The following is a 13567-nucleotide window of genomic DNA, read 5'->3' as shown; positions in this document are numbered from 1 at the left end:
ATTGATGTTGCTAAGCTAAGCTTTTCCTCGGCGCCGCAAGTAGGCTGCAAGTAGACTGCAGGAAACATCGCCAAGTTGCTAGGCGAGCACCTCGACAGTCTCGACCACGAGGGACTTTACCCGAATTCGCAAGTGGTCGTGTGATCTATTGCAATTTCTGTCGCAAGCGCAGTTGGCTATGCCGCACGCTGAGATATTCACCCCGTCCATGTCAGTGTTTTTCGTTTATGACAGTTTTGAATATGTCACGGCATTGAATCAGAACAACATTGGCACATTGGCATATAGGGTCCCCGCCCTCAGATAGTGGGGTCTCACTTAGATACTACTTCGTATATACTGTGTAGTAGGCAATTGATATATATAGATGGGCAGATAGGATAGATGGCAAAGTACCTACCTACCTAGGTACCTACATAATCAGATAACCTAATTGAGAAATTGAAAAAGAGGCAGTTGTTGAGGTTATTGACGCGGATGTCTCGGACGATAAGATAAGTTGCCCGAGGCGTGGGTGTTCTTATTGCTTTTTCTTTTTCTCATACGACAAGAACTGATGATGAGCATTGCTAAGCTTACCTATTGGTTGTAATTGATAATCGCTATTCTCAATTCGTTTACCGATAATATTGAGACGTCAGCTTGTGGTTTTGGAATTTACCGTGGAATTTACTGTTAGTTACATGTATACTACCAGTTATACATTTAGGTAGTAAGGTATACTGCAGTTCATATGGATGTATTTTGGAGATGCAATATATATGAAGTGGCTGTCTCGTTATCTGGGTTAAGTGGCTTATCGATAAAAGATTGCAAAAAAGGAAGGAGTTGTAAGATTTAATTGACGACACGTGAACACGGGCCATCACTTTTCGCGATCAGACGCGCTGTCAGACGCCAATCTCGGTATGTAACAGATTAGATAGTACACTTTCATCCCCTATCTACCTACCTTAGGTACATATCGTGATTCTACGAGAATATAAGAGTTTATTTGTATCTACACGTGTTCACTCACCTTGATTTCTACTTGTAAAACAAACCAAATCATATACAACAATGCCTCCTCGCCAGTCATCTCGGCTTAAGAAAGCCATTGCGGATACTGCCGCCAATGTCAGTGCCCCTACTAACAAGACATCAAAAGCCAAGGCTACAAAATCCAAAGCCACCGAAGAAGACATCAAGGACGAGGAGCCTACTGTTATCGAGGAACCCAAGTCCTCCAAGAAGCGAAAGGCAGATAAGATCGAAGACGAGGAAGAGGAAGAGGACCAAGCTGAGGACGAGCCTGTCGCCGAGAAACCTAAAGCCGGGAAGAAGCGCAAGACTGCTGCCAAGGCAAAGACTGAAGATCTAATGGCCCTCGCCAAGCGCACTATAATCAATACCCTTAAGAAGTCTATGTACATCGGCGCACACGTCAGTAGTGCAGGAGGTTTGTGATAACTCAAGCCCTTAAAACTATTAATATCTCATTCCAAGCTCACATCCATTCCCTAAGGTGTGCACAACTCCATCAACAACGCCGTCCACATCGGCGCCAACGCCTTCGCTCTATTCCTCAAGTCCCAGCGCAAATGGACCAACCCTCCCATAGCGCCCGAAGCTCTCGATGGGTTCCAATCCTTGTCAAAACAGCACAAGTTTGAAGTCCACAAGCATTGTCTTCCGCACGGCTCCTATCTCGTGAATCTTGCCCAGGCGGAGAAGGAAAAGGCCGATCAGGCGTATAGTTCGTTTCTGGATGATTTGAAACGCTGCGAGTCGCTCGGCATCAAGCTGTATAACCTCCATCCGGGAAATACCAATGGCGATTCTAGATCTGCGGCTATCGGTAGGATAGCGACGCAGCTTAACAAGGCGCATAAGGCGACGAGCACCGTTATAACTGTGTTGGAGAATATGGCCGGGCAGGGCAACGTCATTGGTTGCAAGTTCGAAGACCTGCGAGATATTATCGAACTCGTAGAGGATAAGAGTCGCGTTGGAGTTTGTATAGATACGGTAGGCATCTTCCATATTACTCTACATACATACAGAGCTAACTTTACACCACAGTGCCACGCCTTCGCCGCAGGTTACGACCTCCGCGCCCCAGAAGCCTTCGAAGACACCATGTCCAAATTCAACAGCATCGTCGGCGCCGAATACCTCAAAGCCTTCCACATCAACGACTCCAAAGCACCCTTCGACTCCCACCGCGACCTACACGCCAACATCGGCACCGGCTTCCTCGGCCTGCGCGCCTTCCACAACGTCATGAACCACGCCGCCTTCCAAGGCATGCCCATGGTCCTCGAGACCCCTATCGACCGCAAGGGCCCCGACGGCAAGTCCGTCGAGGACAAGCAGATCTGGGCCGACGAGATCAAGCTCCTCGAAAGCCTCATCGGCATGGACCCCGAGAGCGACGAGTTCAAGGCACTTGATACCCGACTCCAGGCCGAGGGCGCCGGCGAGCGTAGCAAGATCCAGGATCAGGTTGATCGCAAGAGCGTCAAGGATGCGAAGAAGGCCGCTCCGAAGAAGCGAGGCAAGAAGAAAGCTGTGGCTTCGGATGAGGATTCTGAATAAAGCACCAACCAAGTATGTTTGTCTCAGTTATACTAGGTTAAGTTAGGTTATGTCAGGGTCTGAACACTCTTTGTAAAGGACATTATTGTATTGATCTGGAAAATTGCAAGGCGTATTGGGTATGGCAAGCATGTAAAAAAAAAAAAAACAACTAATTCTACGCGATGAGGGTATGTATGAGAGTAGGTAGGCGAATTAGTTCAATAAGAACCGAACCAATTCTATCCGCCACCATTTCATATCGTATGTATAAAAGTATCATGCGCTCCGATCCCAACCAAATATCATAAAGTGGGAATATAGCAGCCGCCCACCCTTTCTTTCTTTCCATCCGTGCTTTGGAAACGGAAACAGAAACGGAATTTTATCCAGTAACGCCCTGGTGATGATGCAAAGTCGTCGTGCAAGCGTTAGTAATAACTCATCGTCGCTCCAACCTCCAACCTCCAACCTCCATCCTTCGTCCCCCAGCCTTTCATCCCTTCTAATACGTAGAAAATAAAATAAAAATAAAAATAAAGAAAACCCCTCAACCAACCCCAAGTATAAACCACAAGAGTGACCGAGAACGAAATCAGTGTCTCCGACTCCTCGCCATAGCCTCCACCCTCGCCATCAACCCCCTCAACCCAACGCCCTTCTCGCAATTCATCTCCAGCCACCTCTCCATGCGCTCCCTGACTCTCCTCAAGCCCCTCGTAACCGGCATGCGAGCCGCCTCCTCCGCCTCGACGTGCGCGCCGGGGTTGAGCAGCAGGTCGAAGCACTCGGCCCAGATGTCCGTCTGCCAGTACCTCTTGAGCGGCTCGCGGACCTTGTACCTGCGCGCCGCGGCCGTGCATAGCCCGCGTTCGCCCGCGTCCGCGCGCGCCGTCTCGATGTATTTCCCGAATAGCAGGGTGTGGATCGTCCCCGCCAGCCCGTGGTAGTCTAGCTGCCAGGTCCACGGGCGGCCCTCGCGTACTTCGGCGCAGTCGTGTTGGTCCGCGCGCCAGTCCGCGACGAATTGGACGTCCGGCTCGAATGCGCGCATGTCGATGCCGCGCCCGAAATCTATCAGCACCACGCCGCGCGCGTCCCAGCCGGCGGACCCATCTGCTCGCCAGGGGCCTGAGGGCGGAGTGGTATCATCGAGGCGGAGCAGGCAGTTGTCGGGCTTGAGGTCGCCGTGCATGATTTGCTTGGAGTGCAAAGCTTCGACGGTGCGCAGGAGCTCGATGCTGAAGAACATGGCGAGGGGCTCGTCCATAGGGCCTTTGGATGACTCGCAGAAGAAGTTGACTACGTCAAGAAGAGTGCCGTGTTGGTGGAATGGTAAGAATAGGAATCCCTCGTCTTGGTATAGGTGTAATTCGTGCGCGGCCGAAATGGAGGCTGTAGCGCGGTGATGTGGGCCTAAGCGTGAAGCTGAGAGCCGCATCATATGGAATTCCCAAGCCGTAGGGGGGTGTTCCATCTTTAGGGCCTCAAGGGTAGCGCGACGGGACGTAGCAAAAACACCTTTACCCATGGCAACAGGGGCGTTTTCGTCGTTTTCGTCATCTTCCGGCGATGAATTCTCAACGAGATAGACAGGTGCGAATGCGCCAGCGCCTAACTCCCGCTTCACAGTGTACTCGCCCATAATTTCGGGAAACTCGAGGACAACCGGAGTGTGAATAGTACCGGTCTTTTCGCTATCTTTCTTGCCTCCTGACTTTGCTACGGCTTTGACGAACTTACGGATTTCAGCGCCTTTATCACATCGCTCGGTCCGATGATCATAAAATCCAGAATACGAGCTCAGCGATGGGCGCATATGTGTAAGAATTTCCTCTCGAATAGCCGTATCAACAGGATTGCACATAGGTTCCTTGATAATTGGTCCCTTCTGCACCTCATTTGCCTTCCCTTGGCTAGGGGGAGTTGCAGTTGCCGTTGTCTTGAGCTTTTTAAGAAGAGGTTGTGCGATCTTGGGGGGAGATCGACGCTCACTAAGCACTTCCCGCAGAGGACTACTCAGCGGCCCGAAGTCTTCGTCGTCTTCCTCATCCTCATCTTCATCCTCCTCTGGTAGGTCGATATGGCGGCCGTTGGGAGTCTTCGTACCGTCATAACGCGGTTTTGCTCCCGTAACTAGACCAAGAGAAGATTCTGTGCGTTCCGTAATAGGTGTCATGAACGGGAGGCGGTTGTTAGCTACCTCGGCCGGATCCCTATACGGCCGCGTAGGTGCCTCGTAATCTTCAGGTGGTATAGGAATAAATCTTGTTCTTGGAGGAGAGTCCTCTGGTGTACCAGCATCGTTCTCTCGGTGATCCTTGGTGTCAATAAGGTCCGACATCTCTTCGTCGCTTTGTTCTCCTTCCTCTTCCTCCTCTTCGTTATCGCTCCTGCCGTCTAATCTCGGGATGTGCTTCTGCACTGTGAACTCGGACCATTCGCTCACGCTCTTGTCATCAGGTATCTCATCGTCATCACCAGCCTCACTGGTTGAAATTCGTCTAGTAGTGTTAACACTCTCTCCACCACTAGTATAATCGTCGTCTGTCGTGTACTCTTCCTCTTCGCTCTCTTCCGCTTCCTCTTCTTGTGCAGGCTTGAGAGGGGCGTTAAAGATATCATAAATATCATCAGTTGCCGCTCTAGTGTGCATAGTCATAGTAGGCTCAGAATTTGCAGCGTTGTTCTTCTTTTTCTTAATTTTTGGCCCTGAAGGTGAGTCCAGTTTTGCTTTGACTGCGAAAGAATTAGCGATCTTGTTATTTGATTGGTAGAGTAAAAAAGTATTCTTAGGTAGGTGCGGGATGAACTGACTGATTTGGGTCTCGTTATACTCCATCACTTTCTTCTTTTTGCTTTTCGCAGGCCGTGAGCTTTCCTTGATTGCCCCGTTCTCATCCAGCTCTACCACATCTTGGTGAACTACTAATTTCTCTGCGACCTGGTTACTGAGCAGATCTACTTCCGAACCTTGCCCAAGAGTCCGTTCTTGTAGTTCATCTGCGAAGCTATCATCCTCCCAGGATACATCGAGCCAACCTTGGTTTACGGCCCAAAGTTCTTCGAAAGAAAGTTCGGTTCCGGGTTCCTCCGGAGTTGGATAAACAACGTCTAAATTAACAAAGACACGCTCTCTTTTCCCGCTTTGAGGATTCACGATTACTTGATGCTTAGACGGGGCAATGACAATATGAGAGTCTGCTATTCTAGACAAAGACTAAATATATACAATCGCGCAATCGCCACAAATTAGTCCTGTTTCCATCAACAAATGGGCATTGCCGCATAGGGATGGAAGTTTTAACTTACAGGATCCCGAAATATAGCCATCTTCGGACCATTACTCTTCTTCACCTGCGTCGTCAAAGTCTCTCCCGCCCAAGGCTTAGCCTCTACCATATTTTCCTTCTTGCGGTCCCCTAATGATCCTATTGTATCCCACCCCTTAGAGCCCTCTCCCATCTTTGACATTGCGCTAGGCTCAGCATCAGCATCTGAGAATATTGTGAGTTTAGCCTTTGAAGGCTTTGAAGATTGACCGCCGACACCCATGTTTGGTCTCGGAGCTTGAGGGTCGGCTGGCCGTGCCGGAGCAGCGAAGGGGTCGATCTTGGCTACTAGTGCAGGTCGGACTGTAGGTATTGCTGGCGATGACGGGGTGTTTCCCGCATCGGGTTGCTGTGCTCGTCTCTTCTCAAATTCGCCGAATTTGCGAACCAATCTTTGCACTGGTCTCGCGTCTCGCTCAATACCCAACTTATATACTTCCTCAGCTTGCGCCCAACGCTCTGCGCTCTCTAGCCAGGCAGCGTACTCCTCGTAATATAGGGCTAGTCCTTCGCCAATGTTATGGCGTGATAGGAAGACATAAGTTTCCCGAGGAGAATCGGAGAAGAATCTGATATATTGAAGCCACAGCTTTAGATACCTCGGATCATTCTTGTACTGGGCTGATCCAATGAAAGTTTTGGTAGCACGTTCCAATAGAGTATGTAGTTGTGATTGGGGTGTGGCTTGCGCTGATGGATATGCGTCAAAGGTCCAGCGAACATATCGGTCGAAGACGTCGAGAGGGTCGTCCGACTCAGAAATGTTTGTGATCTCGGCCTCGTACTCGGCTCTGATGCAATCGTTGATGTTCTTGGTATCCGACGGTGTAGGTGTCGAAAGTTTGTGTAAAGGTTGTAAAGGGGAAGGCGAAAAGGCCTCGACAAGCTTCTTTGCCGACCGTCCTCCAGGCAAGGATTGAATATTTTCCTTCTGCCCCTCGATTATATCAAAGTCGATAAGATCACCGGCAGCCATTTTGGTATTGAGATTAGAAAATGGCAATAGTGACAAACCTCGGTTGAAAGGACCTGTGTCGTTAGTATTATTCGATGTTGTACAGATTTGAGAAGATCAACCCAAGAAGACAAATGATGTGGAGTAATTAATCTAGTTAATAAATAAATCAATTAGAGTTATTCCTTATCGCTTGTTGACTGTTTTGATTGCTAGGTTAATTGCCATCGTTGCTCTGACAACGATAAAATATGGGGTTCTATCCCGATAATTGAATTAAGCGAACGATAGAAATCCACTATAATAAGTACCTAGGTACCCCTTCTGCCCTTCAACATGGAGACTTAGGTACCTATTTGTCCAACTACAGCATATAACTATTTCAACTTAATCAGCTTTTACATATCATTTAAATGAAAGCAAGCGACATCAATCAAGTCTTCTAATATAACAGGGGATATCTAGAGCAATAACTACATCAGCCACACGTGAATATACAAATTTAGGTAATAATCTCTCATTCTAGATACCTTCATCTCCCCAACTCAACCACTCTCTCATTAGCATACCTATCTTCAAGCTACCATCGGCCAGAACGACTCTTCCAGCACCAAGACTTTCTTGAAAATTACCATAGAGCCTGCCGCGATGACTTCTTCCGTATCCTCATCCTGACTAACAGCATAAGCATCCAGGCACTCTTGACACTCCTTCACAAAAGCTTGGAACTCCTCAGAGGTCCAGTTAGGGATGAACTCCTTTCTTAAGGCCCCGCTATCAAGATCCCCCTTCGTATCTACATTCTCTGAAGCCTGTTGCTTTGCATAGGTCCAGGAGTCCAGATACACCTTCTCCGTAGTCCAGAGTACCACGAGCCCATCTAGGAGAGTCTTGGACAAATCCCCGTTAGGTCTCGCAGAGAATGAGTCGAATAAGTCGATATAGTTCTTCGTTGCTTTGTTAGGCCCGAATATAGCCGATTTATGTGATAGGTTACTTCCTCCCGCCTCAGGTCCGAGAGCTTCGAGGTCCAGCCCGTATTTCTTAGCAGTCTCTTCGAAAAACTTTAGTTCCCTCGTGACTCCCAACATAGCAGTCTGCAGTAATGACAAAATTCGCCATTGTAGCGTCTTTGAGGTGTCCTGCTCATCTACCCTGATCGGTAGCTGAACGCGAGATATCAATCCCCCCGCAAAGCGAATATAAGCCTCAGCATAGAGCCGATCTTGGGATAACCACTGGCAGAGCACGTCTGGGGGAAGTTGACCCTGACCAGCAAGGCTGAGGAACTGCGTTCGCGTAGCTCGTTCATAAAGGTCGCTTATCCCAGGACTCGAAAGCAGATATTCCGACATAGATTGTTTAGCCATGACGATTTATCCTGGCTTTAATAAGTGTTTGCTTCACTAAAAATTGAAAATCTAGCAGACAAACGACCTAAGTAAAATAATATTAAACAATAACTAGATTAGTAGTAGATGCTTTAATACCGCGCTCTGCGTGCAACTGTTCAGAAGCCTACCTGCGATATATTGGTTAAAATAGTAAAGGTTACGTAAAAATTCAATCATTATACGCTAACGTTCCATTGAAGAAACCATTAATATTCGGCAAAACCTTGGCTTACAGGTTTATTGGCTTATACATACCTATAGATGAGAGAGCCTCTGTTCAGATCTCCATATCAGGTTACAGGTGTTCGTCGAAACCAGTAGAGGTGTATGGAATATAGTAAATAGAGCATATACTCTGACTGAATGACTCGTTTAAAATACAAAAACAAGATAATACGAGCCTTATGACAATCCTAAGCATAATCTACAAGTAGATCATTACCGTATCCTAAGATGACGGGATTTAAAATAGCTAGCGAATGATCCGCTCTAACCACTTCTACCCACTTCTACTCGAGAACGAAAACTTACCGGTAGGCATAGCAGCCAGTCTATAAGCTCACATTTCAGACCATGAATCGTAACGACTATTATTGTTATCGTTCTAATGAATGATGAACACGTATATCGGCCTTAAATCCGATAGTGCTATAAATTCACCTTATTAGTGCACTAACTCCCTTCGCGCACGTCTGTTGTTGTACAGTTCGCAACCTATGGATTTCTGCGATATCTCAAATTGACCTACTCGTGGGTCATATTCTCGATATATCGAGTTACTACACCTAAGATTAAAAGGGTAACACAAGCCCCTTTTCCGTCATTACCATGCTCCTACTTCGAAATTCTCCTATATATCACAAGTTAGAGTTGGTCAATTGTCTTGGGGAACGGGAGGGGGGGGACGCTTACCTCTGGGAAATATGTCGTTACGACTGTACGATCAGCAAATTTTCGGCCTGCAAGAGCTCGCAGAGCGTTCTTCGCCGACTCAGTCGTATCATATTTAACGTAAATCTTCCCAACTCCCGCAGATTGTCGACTACCACCAGTAGGTCGTGGTACTTTGATATCCAGCACATGGCCAAATTTGGAGCATTCTTCTTGGACATCCTCACATATTTCTATTTAAAATTAGCGCGCTCAGATATACAAAATGGAGCAGGGCATTTACCTTGATAATCGTCGTTGTCCATTAATTCCTCTGGCGTCACCATGTTGAGTAACTGCAGCACCCGAGTCTCCTCTGAGTCATTGGCAGTGGTGCCTGCGAGCATAGACATAGCGTTAACACCCATTTCCACACCAGCTACTTGGGTAATTCCTATGCTAGCTTTTCGCACTTTGAGATTCTTGTCGCCGATAAGCATGTTGTTTAGACCTTGAATCGCAATGTCCGTCGCAGCAGGTTCCACAAATTCGCAGAATGCGATGCCCTACTAAATGTTAGTTTTTAAAAGCCTAAATAATTTAGTACTTCGTGCATGACTTACGCGAGATTCTTCGGTTCCCGTATCCTTGACCAAGGTCAACGCTTTAAGTTCGCCAAATGAGGTCAGAAGCTCCATAACTTGTTCTTCGTTGAGATAAGGGGGCAAGTTTGTGATACTAATTTTGTTGGGGGTATCAATGACGACGTTAGAAACGACACCAAGTTTATACGGGGTCTCTTCGGCAACAGCAGGCACAATGTAGTCCTTTGGCCGTTGTATTTTTAAGCCATGCCCGCTCCCATTAGCCGAACCGTTCGTAGCATCATCGGGCTCCATCGAGATACCATCGAGAGCGAGAGCAACAGTAGCTTCAGAAGCGTGTCTAAATTCAAGAAGGGCGAATGACTGATCCTTGGAGATTTGGCATAGGACACAGGGATCGGTACTCTCGACAACATTGAGGCCGTTTAACTGAAGGTTAAAGAAGCCCATGATACTCTCCTCGGTCGAACCTGGAGGAATATTGTACGCGATAAGTCTCTTGCTTTGTCGAGAATTGCCTGGTTTCAATGCCGCGCTGTTCACCGTTCCACCCGGCTGGTTCATAAAAGCCTGTAGCTTCGTAGGATCCATGGGTTGTTGTCTGGGCGCCCCAGGAAGAGGGAACATTCCGGATAGCTTAGCTTGTTCAGCTGTGACATTCTCGTAGCCCGGGGGCTTAATGTCCCATTGTGTCATACGTCGCTTGCGCTCTAAAACAGGAACGATGTCGGTCAGATCTGGGGTCGGCTCCCGCTTTTTAGGTGGCGGTGTTGGACTACGCCCTCGTCGATTCTGCGCGAAGAGGTCTTCATCTCGCATCCGATCAATCCTTTCGCGATCCCGTCTATCACCACCGCCAGCACCAGCGCCAGCGCCAGCACCGGCACCGGCACCACCACGCCTCTCCTCAAACAAGTCGCGGTCGCGTCGAGGTGGTCGTGCAACCTCCTCGCGACGATTGTCTCTCCTCGAGCCCCGGTCGCGATCCCATTCTCGATCTCTACGATCTCGGCCGCCTCCGTATCGATCTTCGCGCTCACGGTCTCGATGGCTTCGACTAGAAGCATAAGCATCCTCATCCCTACCATCACGATGCGACCGACGAGGAGATCTACTTCGCCTTCGGTCTCGTCGATCACCTCGGTCTCGGCGGTCATCGCGAGGATAATCCCGAGATGAGCCATGACGGGCGTCTAGATTTAATAATTTTGTCAGCTTCCCTTCAATTGTAACAATAGAAAACGGAGATAGTCACCCTTACCCCGAGAAGAATAGCTGTCGCCGTTCATAGTATCAACTTATTCTCCTATGTTTGTGTGCAGTTCAGGATTGATAGGAGATGAATAATTGTTAATCGGGAATGAAAAGGGCAACAAAACAAGGCAGGGGAATTGAAAGAAATGTCAAGCTGTAATTGTATGGCGGTAGGATGAAGCTGTTGACAGTGGAGCTGCAGCGCGGCTGGAAAATAGAAATTTTGGCTGGCCCAGAGTGGAGCGCAATAAGTGTAACTAACCCATATTAGGGTTAGCGCACTTAGATTTAGCAGATAATATGCCCCGCTTTCCTTTTTAAGGATCTTTTGATAAAGATGAAAGGCAAAAAGGCAATCAGGAGGCAAACGCTGAAGTAACCTGCATTAGACAACTTTTAACGTTAGTGTTAGTGAACTTTTTAAGAGTTACAATAGGTACCTATATACCATTTCCACCTATAATACCTCTCATCATAAACTCGGTGGATAACTCATATATATTATCTATTTCCCTAATAACATGGCTCCTATACGGGTATCAGAGTGGCGGAAGCTCCCCTTAAATCTAACTGATCTTTGCATCGAAACAACTCTCCGTTGTGGGCAATCTTTTCGATGGCGTAAAATAGATGATGAATGGTATGTTATCTCATAATCGAGTACCTCAATTAGTATTAATATATTATTAGGAATTGTGTTCTTTATGGACGACTACTCTCATTAAAGCAGGATAAGCATCATCTTCACTACAAAGTAGTTTCATCAACAACTATTCCATCAGCGTTGACGCCTCCATTACCCATCAAAGATGAAAACGATACCATCAATTATGATGATACTGAAGCTCTTCTTAAACACTATTTCAGTTTAAAGCATGACTGTAAGTGCATCTCAAATTTAAAGATAATTGATGTCTTGCTACCACCAAGAACGCATAAGCGTCTCCCATTTTCAATAATACGGTAACGGAACTGGCCATTGGGTAAAACCCAATATTAACAACTCTCAATTGTTCATCTACTAATTCGAAATGCTACAGCAACGGCACTGTATGACCAGTGGTCGAAGTCCGATCCTAACTTCCGGAAGAAAGCGTCAAAGTTCATGGGAATTAGGATTCTAAGTCAAGATCCATGGGAAGCACTGATCGCATTCATTTGCAGTAGTAACAACAATATTTCACGTATTTCTCAGATGGTATATCATTACATTCTTTATATTTCATGGTAGGATGTCAACCATACTAATACTGTACAGGTTCATAAACTTTGTATACACTACGGCCCGCTAGTTGGGCACATTGGAGATGAGGCCTTTCACGATTTTCCAACACCCCAGGCACTTAGCGGAAAGAAAGTAGATGCTCATCTCAGGGAACTAGGGTTTGGCTACAGGGCCAAATTTATTGCCGAAACAGCCCGTTTAATCTGTGAGGAGAAACCAGAAGGTTGGCTTGAAAGTCTCATAAACCCCGAAAATCCTGGCTGGTCTAAATTGACTCTACCTAAAGCCGTAGAGGTAGCCACATACAAGCATGCCCATGAGCAGCTTCTTCTTCTCCCAGGGGTTGGCCCAAAAGTCTCAGACTGCGTCTGTCTGATGGGCTTGGGCTGGGGAGAAGCAGTTCCCGTGGATACACACGTATGGCAGATTGCACAGAGAGATTACAAATTTGGCAAGACCAAAACGAAGACCTTCTCCAAGGCAATGTATGACTCCGTCGGTGATCATTTTCGAAGTATATGGGGTCCTCAGGCGGGATGGGCCCAGTCGGTACTTTTCACCGCGAACCTAAAGTCATTCTCAGAGCAGGCAACCGGCAAGGTTGAAGTTGTTGATGTCAAGGTGAAAGTTGAGGAAATTGGAGATATTACGGCCGATGAGCCCCCAGCCCGTACCCGGAAAAGACGCCAAGTAGTAGCCGAAGTAGTGAAGGTTGAAAGCAATACCTCCACAGAATCAGTACGAACTAGCAAGAGGGTGAGAACTAGAAGTTAATTCCGGGCAACCACGTTCACAATATTTTATATTTGCCAAGCTCCTCTCTTGTCGTGGAAATAGAAGCTCTACGGCAGCTTTTTTTACTCCCGTTCCTCTTGTCGATCATCAAGTTAGAGGTTAGATCTAGAAGTGTACCCAGGTAGACATATATCCCAGTATTAAAATCGCGACGCCTAGAGCATTGGTAATATCAATCATCAGGGGTATTAATATTATCTATCCAGTAATATAAGTAGCATATGGCAATATCCACAAAGCTCTCTCATCATATATCTAGAGGCCCGCCATTTTTCCAGTGTTAGTATCCTTCTCACTCCTTCTCAGCTCCTTATCAAAGTGAGGGTAGAAGCTATTCAAGGAGAATGCGCCATACCTACTCGGACTGCCCAATATCTATATGTCCTTCCACAGCTTCCTTCGCAGGGGTCACTTGTCACCTCTCGAATAGCAGACGGTAGAAGGATATTACAGTCTATGCCACATCCCCACCTCATTCTCATACTACGCCAAGTCTAAGAGCAACACGGCATTCGACGAGGTTGGAATGGACAAACACCAAACCCTAGAGAGGAAACAGACACTACTAAGTTCTCATCCCT

General features: G+C 47.2%; 5 protein-coding genes across 6 annotated transcripts; 2 read left to right on the top strand and 3 right to left on the bottom strand.

The window, feature by feature from the left end:
* Positions 1 to 1059: 1059 nt before the first annotated feature.
* GL218_03249 (DNA-(apurinic or apyrimidinic site) lyase 1) lies at positions 1060 to 2577 on the top strand (the record flags this gene model as incomplete). Its single annotated transcript, XM_033579800.1, has 3 exons — positions 1060 to 1438; positions 1505 to 2007; positions 2062 to 2577. The coding sequence occupies 3 exons, from the start codon at positions 1060 to 1062 to the stop codon at positions 2575 to 2577; spliced, it is 1398 nt and encodes a 465-aa protein (XP_033436672.1).
* Positions 2578 to 3151: 574 nt separating this feature from the next.
* Positions 3152 to 6864, bottom strand: GL218_03248 (Checkpoint serine/threonine-protein kinase bub1; the record flags this gene model as incomplete). 2 transcript variants are annotated; one of them, XM_033579799.1, is made up of 3 exons in its annotated part: positions 3152 to 5295; positions 5374 to 5776; positions 5869 to 6864. In XM_033579799.1, 3 exons carry the CDS (start codon positions 6862 to 6864, stop codon positions 3152 to 3154), a joined length of 3543 nt encoding a protein of 1180 aa, XP_033436338.1. The 2 variants fall into 2 exon arrangements, with proteins under 2 accessions (XP_033436338.1, XP_033436337.1); XM_033579798.1 differs by having other exon boundaries at positions 3152 to 5776.
* A 554-nt stretch (positions 6865 to 7418) lies between these two features.
* Positions 7419 to 8213, bottom strand: GL218_03247 (putative transcription regulator protein; the record flags this gene model as incomplete). The annotated part of the gene is made up of 1 exon (XM_033579797.1): positions 7419 to 8213. One exon carries the CDS (start codon positions 8211 to 8213, stop codon positions 7419 to 7421), a length of 795 nt encoding a protein of 264 aa, XP_033436668.1.
* An 847-nt stretch (positions 8214 to 9060) lies between these two features.
* Positions 9061 to 11001, bottom strand: GL218_03246 (Splicing factor U2AF 50 kDa subunit; the record flags this gene model as incomplete). The annotated part of the gene is made up of 5 exons (XM_033579796.1): positions 9061 to 9087; positions 9150 to 9361; positions 9412 to 9673; positions 9731 to 10905; positions 10974 to 11001. The coding sequence occupies 5 exons, from the start codon at positions 10999 to 11001 to the stop codon at positions 9061 to 9063; spliced, it is 1704 nt and encodes a 567-aa protein (XP_033436669.1).
* Positions 11002 to 11487: 486 nt separating this feature from the next.
* On the top strand, positions 11488 to 12965 carry GL218_03245 (N-glycosylase/DNA lyase; the record flags this gene model as incomplete). The annotated part of the gene is made up of 4 exons (XM_033579795.1): positions 11488 to 11606; positions 11657 to 11847; positions 12007 to 12164; positions 12225 to 12965. 4 exons carry the CDS (start codon positions 11488 to 11490, stop codon positions 12963 to 12965), a joined length of 1209 nt encoding a protein of 402 aa, XP_033436670.1.
* Positions 12966 to 13567: the final 602 nt, after the last annotated feature.

This window comes from Daldinia childiae, assembly GCF_008694065.1.
Source record: "Daldinia childiae strain JS-1345 chromosome Unknown Scaffold3, whole genome shotgun sequence".
In the NCBI taxonomy this organism is placed as follows: Eukaryota; Fungi; Ascomycota; class Sordariomycetes; order Xylariales; family Hypoxylaceae; genus Daldinia; species Daldinia childiae.
This window is presented reverse-complemented; position numbering and strand designations above follow the sequence as displayed.